General features: G+C 41.6%; 1 protein-coding gene across 1 annotated transcript in view; it reads right to left on the reverse strand.

The window, feature by feature from the left end:
• Positions 1 to 1,063: 1,063 nt before the first annotated feature.
• Positions 1,064 to 15,801, reverse strand: part of PTCHD1 (patched domain containing 1) — a 63,124-nt gene continuing 48,386 nt past the window's right edge. Inside the window, exon 3 of the mRNA XM_040266658.1 lies at positions 1,064 to 14,557. Coding sequence (XP_040122592.1) covers positions 12,903 to 14,557 — 1,655 coding nt within the window. The 3' untranslated portion in view covers positions 1,064 to 12,902. The remainder of the gene's footprint in view (positions 14,558 to 15,801) is intronic.

Raw genomic sequence — 15,801 nt, forward strand, 5'->3', positions numbered from 1 at the left:
ATTGGCTATGCCTGCTCTCCCGTCATCCACATACATTTCCCCAGAAAGCCAGTTGTTAAAGTTTCTCAGCATGCCACTGGATATGAGGCATCTTGTGTATACAAAGATAAAGGTAGAATTGGGGCTCTTCTTGGTCCTAACACTGAAGACCTGGTTTCTCTGAAGTCATCCAGTTTCTTAACTTTATTCATGCTTCAGGATGACCCAGCTTCCGTGGCACCTGCTGGGCCATGATCTTTATTGTCATTGACCATCCCTGTGGCCTTTGTTCTTCCATATCCTTCACTAGTTTTTAGTTTGCCCTTGATGGTGTAACTGCTGGAGAGGCCTCATTTTGCCTAGAGTCCTGGCTTATGGCTGTAAAGCCCTAACACCCATGATGTCTCAGAGAATTAGACAAGATTCTGTTCATTATCTGTGTATATCTTGAAGAATATTCCTCCTCATAGCAGATGTTGCTGGTGCTCTGTTCATATCCTGTGACATGCACTAGTTTAGTATATGCCAACAGCATCTGCAGAACACCTGCAGTCTAGTGTTTGATGGCAGTTGTCAGTTAAATACTTCAGCTTCCTCATTCCTCCAGTGCAGCAAGTCTGGTACATTTCCCACGACCATATCCCAGAAGTCTCCAGGGGGAGCTGATCCCTGTTGCGTATAGTGGTGAGTGGTTTGTCTGCATATCCCCTATCACCTCCCTTTCCTGCATCATTTTCCGCCCCCCCCACCCCTGCTGTGGTTCCTGGGATCACCTAAATAAATGACTTGTACCCACATCCTTGTCTCTGTGTCTGATTCTGGGGAAGAACCAACCTAAGATACTCATCCCCCTCATTTTTATGCCACCAACAGAATGGAAGGAACTTTTGCCCCATATTCTGAAAAGTTATTGAGTTATCATACCTGAATAAGAAGATTTTTGGATGGCACATCACATATTAATAATGGTTCAGCTTGACATATCCTTATTTTAAATACTGTGTGAGGACCAAACCTTTTTGCAGTGTTGCTTGTTGTTTTTCCTTTGCTATCATCAAAATAAAGGAAAAGGCGCACACACATCCTTGGTTTTAGTCCTGTGCTTTATTTTTAATTCTGTATAAATAAATACAAAATGACAAAAAGATATACATTTACTGAACATTGCATTGATCATGTGGCATTACACAGTGTGTCACAATATTTCAGCTTATAATTGTGTCCTTTAGCTGTTGATGCATAATTCTATAACTTTTAGGATACGATTCATCCAGAAGCTTTAGTGGAACCCCTGAGTGCTTACACTTGCAAAAGTTTGTTGGGGGAGTATTCGAGCCATACTGGCTCAAGTCTAGGGCTATTTCTGGAACATCTAAACAGTAAAAGAGTTAGGAATGGGGAGAATTTTCTTTTTGCATTCATGAGAGGCATGCAGGGGTACAAATCTCAGACTACAACACTACAGTTATTTCAAGTTTAAGCATTGGATTCAGTATGTATATTTATAAAAATTATTCAAGAGTACTGATTCCCTCTAAAATTCACATTTTAACCATGGGAGGTCAATTGGCAAGGCCTGTTAACAACATTCAGCACTACTTCCAGGGTTTCTTCTTCTTCTTCTGGTCATTTTTCTACAATACAAGGTCAACTGAAGTGAAAGAATAAGTGGGCCCATTTGCCAACAACTTCACATTTCTTAATTTTTAGAAATGCAGACAATATTACAGTCTGGGGTCTTTCATTTGATGACCTCCAGTTCATGGGACTCAACATTCTTACCGATTCCACACTTGAAATAATTTATTACACATTCTTTTAGGGCTCCTTCTCATTGGATGCTCTTGATTTTGGCGACTGAAGTGCTATGACTCAAGGGAATTTGTGTTTTTATATTCTTGTGAATCAGTGATGCTCTCTGCAGAAATGAAGATTTTCATGTAGATGATGAAATATCATCTCTACATAATAGCCTGGGGAAGATAACAGTGGTTCCCAAGCCAGGGGAGGGGCTGGCATCTTGAGTCATGCCTTGGTGACAAGAAATTATAGTTTTCCACCCCTTACTCCTGAGTATCTTTTTATTCTACAAAAATGACTTTTCCATTTTAAAATCATTGCCCACTCCCCTCAGGTTTTGATTACAGATGGTCAGCACCCTCAGCCCTGTTTCAGACTACTCATTCAAGCATAAAGCACAAAGGAGAATATGGTGAGTGAGGTTGAAAGCAAAAATCTCAGGTTTAAGTGAAATTCTTTAAAAATAAAACCCATTTTATCTTTTCCTATGGAGAAAAAGACAGAGATGGAAAGTAAAATATCTCCCCCTATCAGACAATTGTCCATGTATAGAAGGCACCCAGTTTGCCTGATGACATCGTTGCAGGAGTATGGAGAGGGCCAGTATTCATTCTTCTTCCAACCTTTCTGTAGGTTTCAGCAGTGCCCTTTTATAGGCAGCAGCTTGTGTGTTGGCCTGTCCTCAAGGGAGATTTGGACTAAGATAGAATCGTTTACTAAATATCTCCATAAGCCTGGAATGTGCACATATTATTTGCATTAGGATGGAAACTTAACTGAGTATATGTTGAAATATTAAAATGAGTTCATTCATTTTCTCTTTTCTCTTGGTCCTTACTTTCTGGGCTATTTTAGGGAAATGTCGATACTTGAGAGTAAAAGCAAAGTGGGCAGAAATCCAAGGGATTAAATTTAGTTCTTATGTATGTCTTCCTAGCACAAAATATTTCCAAGTTACTTAACTAAATTAATTGAACGTGCAGTTGTAAAATGGAATTCTTCAAGGATTTGCTAGTGAAGGCCTGATATGATATGCTTAGTTTTCTGAACCTCAAGATTTTTATCTGTGCAGGTTGGCTTCTAAAGAAGAAAGCCATTCTGGCCTTTCTTCCATTGGTTGGAAAGTTAACACAGATGAGAGACAGATAGGAGAGTGTCCACACAGATATTAGCCTATGAATGTTTACTTACACACACACACACACAAACACACACACGATACCCACCAAACTCTAGGTAGCTTTTCCCGTGTGTGTGTGTGTGTGTGTGTGTGTGTGTGTGTGTGTGAGAGAGAGAGAGGGAGAGAGGGAGGGAGGAAGGGAGGGAGGGAGGGATGAAGGGAAAGAGAGGGTGAGGGGCAGTGAGAGAGAACTGATTTCAGTTTCCATGGAAATAGGCTAAATAAGGACTTTAACAGAAAGGAGTATGAGTGCAACTTCTTCGCTATTCCCAGCTCAGAACTACTGAGAGAAAATTTGAAATCAACCGAATCCGTTACAATTTTTACAAGGTCAGTATTGTAATTTGGTACCTGTGATATATAATTTTGGATTCAAACTTTTTTTGTGACAGTGAAGTCATGCATCCATTGTTAGCCCTGTGAAATATACTGAAAGCCCCCTCACCTCCTCCAACAATTGACTGGACATTGCATGCTTATATACTGCTTTGTCACTCCCCTCTCAAGCTCTTCTATTCCCTCTCCATACAGGTTATTGACCTATAACTAACACACAGAGCATTTCCTCCTCCGCTCTAAATGCCTGTGGAAGATCAAGATTCTACAGAATAAAGAAGCCAAAACTGTAGTTTTCTTTGGCCTCTATTGAGTTCTTTTATGCCCAGACATGTAGGTGCATAGGAATCTTCCTGCAACAATTTTATTCCCCTATTTATATATATTTATGTATTAAACTGAAGACAGCAAATGGGTTTTTCTTTTTTTTCTCCAGAGACAGAAATGTAACATGGTGACCATTAAAGCCAAAGAAGGCACCATATGCAAGGTTTTCTAAAAAGACATCCGCTGCTAAACAAACAAAAAACCCAAACCTGTATCTATTAGACATGAAGTCATAGAAACTTTTTTGATTGTTCATCTGGAAAAAACAAAATAACAAAAAAGAATGCATACTAACTGCTGTTAAAAAGCTCAGATATATGCAAATTAAGAAAAGAAAAGAAAGGCAAAAAAAAAAAAGTAAACTGAAGACATTTCTCTGGTCCATTGCCATTTCACTCTTTGGGGTGTGTCTGTGAGAGGGTTAGAAATCTGAGTGAAAGCAAGAAGTTTGAAGTCTGGGAATCTGATAACAGGATTGAAAGCAGGATGCTTTTTGGGAAATGGGGTTTTAATATGAAAGGGCAGTCAACTCAGGACTCAAAGTATTTGGCATGAGGCATTTCCCAGGGCTAGTGTGCTAAGTGTTCCCAGGGCTGCTGCAGCCTATAAATCCCATGTGGAAGCCTGAAGTATTGCCCTCTGGTGAAAGCTGGTCAGATGGAGAGGAACTGTGGGGTTGCCAATCATCAGTGGGATGGTTTGCCCTGCTGATTTTGTTTTTGTGTAGGTGTGGGATGACGTCAATACATATTTTAGGTGTCAGAGAAACTCAAGTGGTACAGAATATAGGACATCATTTTTCTTTTTTCCTGAAGGAGCTAGTCATTTTTTATTCCTGATTTTCTTTAAACATCTTTGAAATGTCTTGACTTTAGGTGAACAGTGTAGTTGATTAAATCTCAGTAGACAAGTGTTTTAACTCTTTGTGGGAAATTTTTCTGGGCAAGTTTTCAATTCATTCCGCCTGAGCAGGTGTTGCCCGTCATAGGTCAAAGTGGTGTGACTCACACCCTGTCAAGTGCGGGGTGCAACTGTGGTATTTTTCTCTGTAGGGTCTGATGCTTATCTGTCTCAGATCTGACCAATATAAACTAATTATGTGCTTAAGGATTTGAACATTCCTTTTTAGTTTAAGTAATTAACCTCCAATTAAAATAAATAAGTTTATATTAAAAAATTTTTTATTACCTCCAGAATCACCTACTTTCCTATTGTGAAGAAACTCAGCTAAAAGAGTGGGAAACAATATAACACTGGGGTCTTTTGGAGAAATAGACAAGAATGCTGCATTGAATGATTAATCTGACTGACAAGATGTCATCTTTTGATCAGTTGCCATGGATCCGACTTTTAAAGTCATTGTGATTTAGCCCGAAACTTTACAGACTAATATATGCAGTTTCAGAAACTTCTTTCATTAGTGATGACAATAAGAGAGGGACCATCTTCTGCTGTCTAAACTATTGTATGTCTAGGGTGAGGATCTTTTCCCGCATCACTAAATGTTTGATACAGACTCTTCGCTCTTGTCACACACTGAAATTGGACTGCTAAATGAACATTTAGCTGTTATGACTATTTCATTGTTAATAATTGTTGGCAGGAGTTATCTTTGATGTTAAAAAATTGAAATGCATTGGCTATCTAGACACACTTTTTATAGCTTTGAAACATTTGTGCGTTTAGAGGAATGAGATAAATTTGGCCAAGGAATTATTAAACCAAAGCTGAAATCTTCCTTGTTTGGGCCTAGCATTCAACAACTCTGCTCAGAGCAGCTAAGCTGGAGTGTGAATATGTAGCCGTGGGTGGTTGAATTATGGAATCATAGACAATAGAAATAGAACCTGAGTGTGTTCTCATCAAATTACTAAGGAGAAATTGTAAGTCGAGAATTCAGAAGAAAATGTGGGGTCCTTTTATTTAAAAAGCATAGATTCAGGCTCCATATCTTTGTTATAGAGGTTCCTGAACAGCTCCATTATTCTCAGCTCATAATTTTATTCACTGCACACAGATTTGGTTCATTTCTCTTTCATAATAATTACCTTTTTTTCCTGCCACACTCTGTCCAAATCTTAGGAACTGTGCTAGGGCTCCTCTCCCCAACTTCTCTTAATGTCCACTCCCTGTGTTTGTGTTTGTGGGGGCTGGGGGGGCATCTAAACGTTTCTGGTCTTGGATAGTTTGTTACTTGTATGACTTTTCTCCCAACTGAGTTTTCTTATCACTAGGTTTTCCTGAGAGACACCTGCTTTCCTTGAGGTGGATGAAAGGCACTGGTATTCCCATTAAACTAATACTATAGATAAATGGGAAATGCCCATGCCTCCTTAAAACTACGAGGTGCCAAAACAGATTGACCACCCCATATGTCCTTCTCCCTTCCTCTCCACTCCTTTTATCTGAATTACAAAGGAGAAATTCTAGATAGATTTTCACAATTCCAGGCTTTGGGAGAGATCTTTATGGTTTTGGGTTACTGCTGTTCTCACCTGTGACTTAGAAAACTTCCATCAAATGCAGTTTTCCACTAGAAAGTTGTTAGTTAGCACTCTGTAAATTCCAAGAAACATTCACTTCCTTGGGTTTCTTTTTTTTTAAAGCTGTATTATCTGGCTGGTCTCAAACATGCTCATGTACAGGAAACATATAAAAGGAGAAGATAATATTTTTTTATGATTTCCTAAGATAGCTGAAGCCTTTGGCTTGCCAGACTCCACAGAACCACAGGACTGGGCCTGCTAAGGCATTTTAATGTGCCTCAAATGTGTCAGGTATGTTGTGAAAGGCAGTGTGCCTGTGCAGGTATGTATCTATGCATTTATGTTTGTACATGTGTTATAGTTGTGAGTGTACATGCACTGTGTGTGTGTGTCTGGCAGCGCTAATGGGTCATTACCAATTTTGGCCAGTCACCTGTGGTCCTGGGAGGCAGGAGGAATCTGCCTTGGTGATTCTAGAAGTGGGCAAAGGCAATTTTGGCAGAATGTTAATTTGAAGAATAAAGATATGAAAGTCTGCGCCAAACATGTTGAAGTTTCACCCTGGAAATTAAATACACTGTTTTGCCAAGGAGAATCCTATGGGTTTTCCCCAGGATGAACCTGGAATAGGTAATGGAAATGGGCTGAATCTTTGCCATTTTGTAGGAATTAAACAAAGCATTTTCTAGATCTCAGTGAGCAAAGCCTTCAGGCTTCAAATAACATGCTACAAAGTGGGGCTCATATTCTTCCCCCTCATCAGAGGACTTCCCTCGTCATGGCTGGATAGAGGACTGGGTAAATGTCACCAGTGCCACCTCTCTGCTTCAGGGAGGGCCAAGCAGTGTTCCCCCAGCCTGGCCCTTTGGACAACCCAGCTGCATTCTGCTGTACCTAAAATCGTTCCAGAAGAAGCACAACAAACAGTACGAGTAGAGTCATTTATTCTTCAGCTTGCTCCATCAATGGCCACTACATCTAACTTATGGTTGACAGTCAAGAGAACTGAGCTTCAATTTGCACATACACCTGTCCTTAAGTGGAACCATATGTCCATGGATATGATTTCCTGTTTGTTCACTGCAAATATCTCCAAGATGAATGAGACACATTCTCTCCCTATCTTGAATAGGGATCACTTGGGAGCAGCCCTTCAAGGCTGTGGCATGCTGCTGCCACAAGCGTAGACCTAGAAAGCTCAGAAATAAGTTGCTCAGCTCTTTCTTCTCTCACATCCACGTGTATTCTTTATGCCAGTGAGAGCATGATGCAGAGGGGTCCTTTACCTGTCTTGCCCTGGAGTGTGTTTAACTGGTGCTGGAACATGAATTGGACAAGGAAAATGTATGCAGATTAAATGAATGAATGAATGAGGAAAAAAGAGTAGTGATAGGCACTTCACTGGGCATGAAGAGACCAATACCTAGAAGCAGTTCTGGCTCCTTGGAGAAAAGATGGTTGAGAAATTCTTGATTGCCCATTAGCCAAAATGAGGACACCAGGATGACACCCCCAATGAGGTCTTTATTAATTTAGGACAGTGGTTCTTCACTTTTTTGGGGTCGTAGACCTCTTTTGAAATCTGATGACAACTATGAACTCTCTTTAGGAAAATGCACATAGGGAACATATACACACATTTTTGCATATAATTTAATTTTAGGGAGTGCAGAGTCCACCCTCCCACCAACTCATCTATGTCCCCAGGTGAAGACCCCATGATATAGACATATAGAATTTGGCAGTAAAGTGGCAGAGTGGAGAAAGGAGTGAGGCTAGGAACTAGGAGACTGCAGTCACAGCCCTGTGTCTGCTTCTAACTAGCTCTGTGCATGTCATTTCAGTTCTCCAGCTTTCCATTTTCTTAAGTGAGAAACAGGAGACTAAGCTTGATTCTCTCCAAAGGTTCATCTCATGTCAACATTTTGGAGGGAGGAGAGGCTGGTGCATCTCACAGCAACAGCATTCCATCCACCAAGGGCCCTTCATTGGTTGCCTCCTTGGTGGACATTGCTTTTTTTGTACTTTGCAAAGAAGCCTTCTTTCTCCAGATCAACTCCTCCAAACCTTTGCCACGCTAATTTTAATCTAACCTGAAAATCGACACACAGGCCAGAGCTCTCTGCTCCTTCACTTTGTCTTCCTTGCATGGCGCCCTCACAGATATCAAAGAGGGCTTCAAACACATCACCTGGGCAGCAGTGGGGCAGGTGAGAAACAGGCTGGGGAGGACATCCTGACACTGCCTATTCAGGTGAATGGATTTTAGCTCATTCACTTTCCTCTTTGCTTTTTCCTGGACTGGCATGAAACAGAAATAAACAGTTGTAACCACCACAGGGAGGAACTCTGCAATGTGTTGGCTGAAGCAATTCTCAGTTCTTTGCCAGAGAATCCAGTAGTACTAATTTAATGTTTTCCTTCCGTGTGGAAAATAGGAACTTTGTCTTCAAATACCTGATGCTTTTTATGTAGCTAAGACTCAAAAGCAAATTACCGTAAAGGAGTGTCTTCAGACAACCAGGCACAGTAATGAAATATGTGCCACCCCCAACTCCATCCCGGACTGCCTGTGCCTCTTTCTTTCAAGGATTACCATCCAACTCCACTATCTAGAGCCTGTGCCCCCTTCCCACTCGCCCCACTAAGTGATGATCTAGCCAAATTTTGAATGTCTTAAAATGACCAGGACAGTTCATTGCATTTTTATACAGCCCTAATCCTGGGCTCAAGCCTACAGAAATCTACTTCTCTGTAGCTTTACATCCTGAGCTCAAGTGCTACTGTGTGGGATGGACAAATTACAAATAATAATGTCTTGAGTTCCTTCTTTTCACGAGGCCTTGCCACAAGTGCTTTCTGAACACCTTCTCATTTAATCCTTTCAGTAAATCTGCAACATCACTCAAATGTACACTCTCGAGGGCAGATTTTTTTAACAGTCTCATTAGTTCACTGCTGTCCACAGTCTCCAGAACAGTACCTGGGTGATATTAGGCACTCAGTAAGTATTTGATGCATTGAAAGATAGTTACTGTATTATCGCCATTTTACAAATGAGAAAACAGATTCACAGAGATCAAACACTACTATAAGCTGCAGGGCTGCTTTAATAGGATCCGAAGGAATAAAAAGCCATTTGGAGGAGGATATCATTTGTGTCCAAGAGGCTCTGCCTCACACCACACCCCCCAGGGCAGCTGCCCAGTCCACCCGTTCTTGAGATAGACACAGCCACGCTTCATTGCTGGGGCTGGAGGAAAGTGATGTCATGGTTCCAGAATGCCACTTAGAACAATTGGGTGGTGGTTAGTTAAAATACAAGAGTTATCAAGGGCCTTGTTCAGAGCAGCATATTGCATAAGTAACTGTAGCCATGGAGGATGGCATCAGATGGGATTATCTCACTTCTGCCTGAAAATTGAGGGAATAAAAATGGTAGGACAGGCAGGAGGAAAACAAGCTAACACAAACATCACAGCCAAAGCAAAACAACCCTCCCAAACCTTAAAATCTCCAAACCCCCAAACCCAAAACAAAACTTATGAGCTGGAACAGTGGAGAAGGAGTTTCATTGGCATTTATCTTATTTTTTTTTTTTCCTGTGGAACAGACATACTCTTTTTAGCCTGAGGAGCCCTCATGCTGTTTGCTGGGCCATTGCTATAGGACTAACAATAACGCCCTATTTCAAGTATCATTTTCTTTCTTGCAAACCCCAAGTTTCTTGTGAATTTACACCTTCTGCTGTTTCACTCATTAAAAAAAAAATATCACCCTTACCCTGATTTTTCTTTTTTTCCTTATGAATGGCCAAGAAAGCCCAAGTATCAGTTTTTTTCTTTTAGTTGAGCAGGAGAAATATTTCTGATGGATGGAATATTTTCTTTGGTAAACAAACAATAAATAGCAACCCAAAACCAACCAAATCAGTTTCTTTGGTAAAGTGAACATTAATGTCTTGGTTGGAATTAATTGAAAAAGAAAACTTTTGCAAGTGTTTGCTAGGATCGTTCCCTCCCTCTTGATAGCAATTGTAAAAGTAAAACTTCATGAAGTAAGGACTTAAATTTGCAGGAGATGTGATTCTGAGCTATTTCTAAAATGTCTTATCCATGGTGGGGCTAAACCAATGTTATTAGAGCAATTATTAATAATCAATATTAACAAATAAATAATAATGATCTCACAATAAATAATAAGTAGTAAATCTTGGCATGCAGAGTCCCCCAGTAAAAATAATTCATTCTTTCCACAGTCAGAATTCCATAAGCTTTGATTTCAAGTGCTGAAAAGAGAAGTTGACAAGTTTTAAAATGCCCTTCATTTAAAAATACAATATCCCAAGGTATACAGAGACCCAGTCAAGCTGGAAAACTACTATCTGTCATAAAATAAAGTTCCACAGTAAGTCATTCTGGTTGACCCAATTGAATGCTTAAATTCGCAACAAAATCCACTTAATTGGTGTGTGTGTTGTATCAATTTTATGGAGTCACTGAATTTTATGGAGTAACCCAAGGTACTCCACGTGGCCAACACTAAATCAATGGCTGATTTAGAACACATTTTTCAGAAAATGACTTAGCAACATATGATTTAGGAATAAAACCAATCCCCTCTTCAGCTGTGTTTTATCAGTAACCGCCTAGTTGCAGGCCCCTTGGAGAGAGAATTGATCGCAGATCTATTATGAGAACTTGCCCTTTTTCGAGGATTGCATTTGTCCTTAGATTAAAGCTCATTATCTTCTAGTTGAGTGCATAACACGTTGGTATGATCACTTAGTGTGTTTGCAGGAGAGATTGAACAAGTGTGTAATGCACTAGCTATGATCCCCTGCACATATATTTAGAACTGTGTGAACAACAGTACATGAAATAGAAAGCACAGGTTTGCACTTGGTGTAGTTACATCTGAATCATTTGGGCATTTTTGCTGTCTGGAAAGACAATGGTAAACCTAAATCCCAAACATTACCCAGACATTAAAAAAAAAAAGTCTGCCTTGTGGCCAATAAGTCCTATGTTTCTTCCTTGGAAATGTACTTTGAAGGGAGTAATAGCCCTCTTATGAGAAGATCTAAAATTGGCCTGCCCTGTCTTAGGCATGCTGAAATGATGGAAACCCTCCAGTGGTGTGACCCTGGGTGAGTCGCTTTATTCTCCTAGGTCTCAGTTTCCTCCTCTGCAGGGATGGGGAAGTTGCACAGTACGTCCGCTAAGGTCCAGAAAGGCAAGGTGCTTTGGGGAAATGCTTATCACTACAGATGTCTAAATAAGCTACGTCTCTAAAAGGGAAAAATACTGTAGACATTTGCCTCAAGTGTGACCAGGTTTTAGCTTCATTTTTATAGACTGAAAGAAATGCAGGGATCTGGGGTGACATACACAGCCTCTTCAGATCAAACCATTTCTGTTTAGATCCTGTAGATACTGCAAGCCCACAGTATAAACATCTAGGCTTGATAATGTACAGAAAGGCCGTGCACGGAAGGAGAGGGGGCACCAACGAAGGTGTAGGGGGGCCAGGAGGATTAAAGTGCAGCTGGGTGAGCAGGAAAGCTTGACTGTCATCATTGATAGATTTATATTGGTGATTACATCTTCCCATCAGTTCCATTTATGTCATTTTCAGCCCTTTGTGTCTTTGCCTGAAGTTCTCAGTTTCAGGACTTACACAGTTTCAGGACTTTTCTTCTCTGTGTCTCTGAGCAGGCAGGTCTCCTGAGCAAAGGTGGACTGGCACTATAAGTGGCAAGCTGTGGCTGATAACTTTTCCTTCCTCAGCTATGCATGGGCAGATGTTGTTTCTGGGCATCCATGCAAAAATGCATGTAGGGCCAAACCACAAACAGCTGTACCAGCTGGCCAATTTTTGTTGTTAAAATGGAAACAGTGTCTCTGGGTTCATTTAGACACCTGCTTTTTCTCCATCATGCCAGGTATTTGGGTTTGGCTCTGTGGTTCTGGGTACTCAGAGCCTCCTGCCAAAAGCTACAACTACTATTGCAGATCCATTTGGTGACAAGCAACAAAATATTCCAAAATAGACTGGCCTTAAGTTTGCATTACTGAAGCTGTCACTGGTTTAAAGGTATATTAACCAAATCATACAAACATTAAAAGTATATTGATGGTGGGTGTGTGGGGGGTATGATAAATTAACTCTCGACAAGAAAACTGCCTCACCCGAGTGACTTTAGAGGTGACTCAGTTTCAGTCCATGGGTGATGGCCATTCCACCGCGTGTCAGTTTCTGAGGTTCTGGCTGCTTTTTCTGGCCAGAACTTTTACAAGCATCTCCTTGGGGTGTTGGGGAGCTAGATGAGATGGTGAAGACCTTAAACCATAGACCCTGCTTGGAGCTACTGCTTTGCAAAAGTTCTGGAAGCCTTATTGTTTGAACAGTGCTCAAAGCTATTTCTGCCTTGGCAGCTGACCTTTCAATCAGAAGGGTTTGTCACCATACCAGCAACATCTGCAGTGTGAATAAAATAGGATTCTGCTTGCTAATAAGCTTTCTCTTATTCAATCTTAGTTTAAGAGACTATGAGTCTCCTAGGGTGTGTGTGTGTGTGTGTGTGTGTGTGTGTGTGTAAGTAAATTTTCTCTGATGACAACCTTTTGTTTTAAAGGTTGACAATTTCCCCATTTCCCCTAGTCCTTTACTGTTTTTGGCAATGCCTGTTTCTTATCCTTAAAAACCAAAAAACGACTTTAAATGTGTTGCCATGAACATCATTCCTTTGCTCTTGATAAGACCTAGGGTGAAACTGTAACAGGCAGATGCCCTCACACTGTTGTAATCTGGTCAACCACTCGGGTGCTATCGATATCCACCATTTCGACACACTCAATTTCCTCCCGATTTTCAGGATTTTTCTTCTCTTTCCTTTTTTTCTTAGAGGGTGGCAGGAAAGTCAGTATCACAGGTAAAATGGCAAAGCAGTGAAAGAAGGTGACCAACGCTATTAAAAACAAGCACCTGAACAGTGTACAGGTCAGATTTGAAGGCACAGCTGCAAGAGGAATCAGACCAACAAGATAGCAGAGGTAACTCTGTAAAATCGCTACCCCATGCACTTCCAGGGCATTTTTTACCCACTTCGTTCTTGTGAAATCCTTGCCCAGAACAAAGGTGGATAAGAGTGGAGCACAGTTGTCAATTGTGTAGTTAATTCCATATATTAAGCATAGCACAGAAATGCAGTCCAGTTGCACTTTCCATAATGTCATGAAACCTATAACTCCAAACTCCACGGACACCACCGTTAGAGTGAGCCAGACGTTGATCAGAGAGTCTGCCACCAGGAATGCCGAGAAGAAGAGCAGGAACAAAGCACTGATGCAGGAGTTGTGCAGCGGGGCTCCCAGGGAGGAGGCGTATCGGTCCATGTACACGAAGGACGGGTTGAAGACGATGAACTTCACCTTAGAGGTGACAGAAAGTCTCCTCAGGGTCTCCAGGAGATCATAGAGTTCTTCTCTGTTCGTTTCCATGGTCTTGGCCACCAAGAACATTCTGGAGGCCACTACATCAACCTCATCATTATACTTTTTAGAGAAGATTATGTCCTCTTGAAAATGGGAAAATTGGGGGGCTTTCAGGAAGGAATTTCTCAACATGTCTGTGAAGTTTTTCTTAGGCAAGCCAGTGGACACATTGAGTTTCCGAAGGTAATTTAAGTAGCTCTCAAACCAGGATATTCGCACAAACCCCTTGGTGTATTCTAGCACGTCTTCTTGGACACTAGTGTTCCAGTATTCTATAGACTCGTATATGTAAAATCCAATCACTGGACTGTAGTTGCTAAAGTACTTTTGCTGGGCAGTAGTGTACTCAATGGTTTGTGTCGCCGTCGCTACGATGTTACTAAGGTCTGACCCTTCACTGACCTGCAGATAGCCCATTAAGGCAAAGGAAATATAAATAAGGTAAAATAGAACTACAAAAGGCTTGACATAGGTGTTGGTTATCCAGTCACAGTAATAGCGTTTGAGGAAACATACCAATAGGTGACTCTCGTAAGTGTTCGCTTCCTCACCGTCTGCAGTGTCCTCGCTGAATCTGGCCGTTAGGAGAAACCTGTACCATGCCGGCTTCTCCTGCAATGCCTCAGGCTTTGGGACTTTCCTACAGAAGATACTATGCTGGTAATTGTTTTCTATGTAGCCAGTGAATACCAGGCTGGAACCATAAAACGAGAGTACATAGAGGTAGTTGAAGAAAATTGCGATACAAGAATTGCAGCAGAAAATCCTGGCTGCCTCAATGTTCGTGAAAGGGCTGGCCCCTATGCCGAAGGTGACCAGGTACATGGCAGTGGTGAGAGAAAAGGAGAGCATGGAGTCTGCATAGACTGCTGCAGTTCTCTCTTTAACATGTTGGTCTTCTCTAGTTTTCCTCCAGGAGGATAACATTTCAAAAGTCCCATATAATCCATGACCTGAGGGGGCAGAAAAAGACCAGATCAAAAGTTTAAAATACTAAGGTCTCTAAAGAGGGGAACCGACTTGATCCTGGGGAACAACTGGGTCAAAGGACACGTAACCCATCCTAGCGGTGACAGGTCAATGTCAGTGCTTTCTCCTGTGGAGACCAGACTTGTGTTTTGGTGAGTCAGACATGTTAAGGGAGAGAGGGCAGATAGAGGAGCTAAGATCTTCATGCTTCCTTCTGGCTGAAGAAAGCTGGGTGGACTTTTGCCTAAGAGATCTGAGTAGACTTGCACCTGTGTCTCTTGGGGCTTATGCACATTGATGGTTTAGGACTCTGGTTGCAGTTTTCAGACTATTTGGTTGGTCAACACTCCAGAGAGGATGCCTGGCCACTCAGCATTTGGCTTGTCATCCCCACAAGGCTGGAGGTTAGCACAGCGGAAGGCAGTGGGCAGAGGGGTCTGAGTTAGTGTCTCATCACCTCATTTAAGTTTGGCCAGGTGGAAGGCTTTAGGGAGAAAGAAGCGCTGTATTTAATCTGAGCTTTGACAGGAACTAAATCACAGCCTCTTTTTTTTTTTTTTCTCCTTCTTCTCCAAGAATCAATGCAGGATGCAATGAATCTGAGAAACAGAGGGGAACAAAATAAGTAGGGACAAGTTTGTGTGAACAGGAAGGATGGAAGAAGGAACAAGATTCACAGGAACTTTCCCTGCAGTGGATAAAAATGAATTCAGGTTGAAGGTTTATGGCTTGTCTCTGGTCTTCAGCGACCTGTCCAATCCCTTTGGGTTGGATGATGTCTCAAGCTAGTGGTGACTGCTGGCTTCTTTACACTACTTGGCAATGGCCTCTGAGGGCCAGGGCCGGATCAGTAACCTCTCTCCTGAACTACTTAATGCCCTTCCTCCTTGGTTAGTATTCCAGTAACCCTGCAACAGCAGACTTACAGTAAGTGCTCCTGTTTGACTTTACTGCCTGCAACTAGATCTAGTTTAACTTCTCTCATCTCTCTTGGTGGGAGCCAGACATTTCCCAGAGGGGCTTCCCTGGGTTTCTAGGCCACTGTAACATTGAAACCCACCCCCCCTCCCACAAGTGACCTGTTGTGGCTTTCTCTCACCCCTGTCTTGGCACTGGGATCTGCAGATCTCATTTTCTGCTTCTCTGCCTTGGCATATTCAATCCCATTATTGAGGATAATAAAATCTTTACCCTGTGGTACAATCGTCTTGTTTTTAAAAAGGAATTT

The sequence above is a fragment of the Oryx dammah genome, unplaced genomic scaffold (genome assembly GCF_014754425.2).
Source record: "Oryx dammah isolate SB20612 unplaced genomic scaffold, SCBI_Odam_1.1 HiC_scaffold_23, whole genome shotgun sequence".
NCBI classification, from domain to species: Eukaryota; Metazoa; Chordata; class Mammalia; order Artiodactyla; family Bovidae; genus Oryx; species Oryx dammah.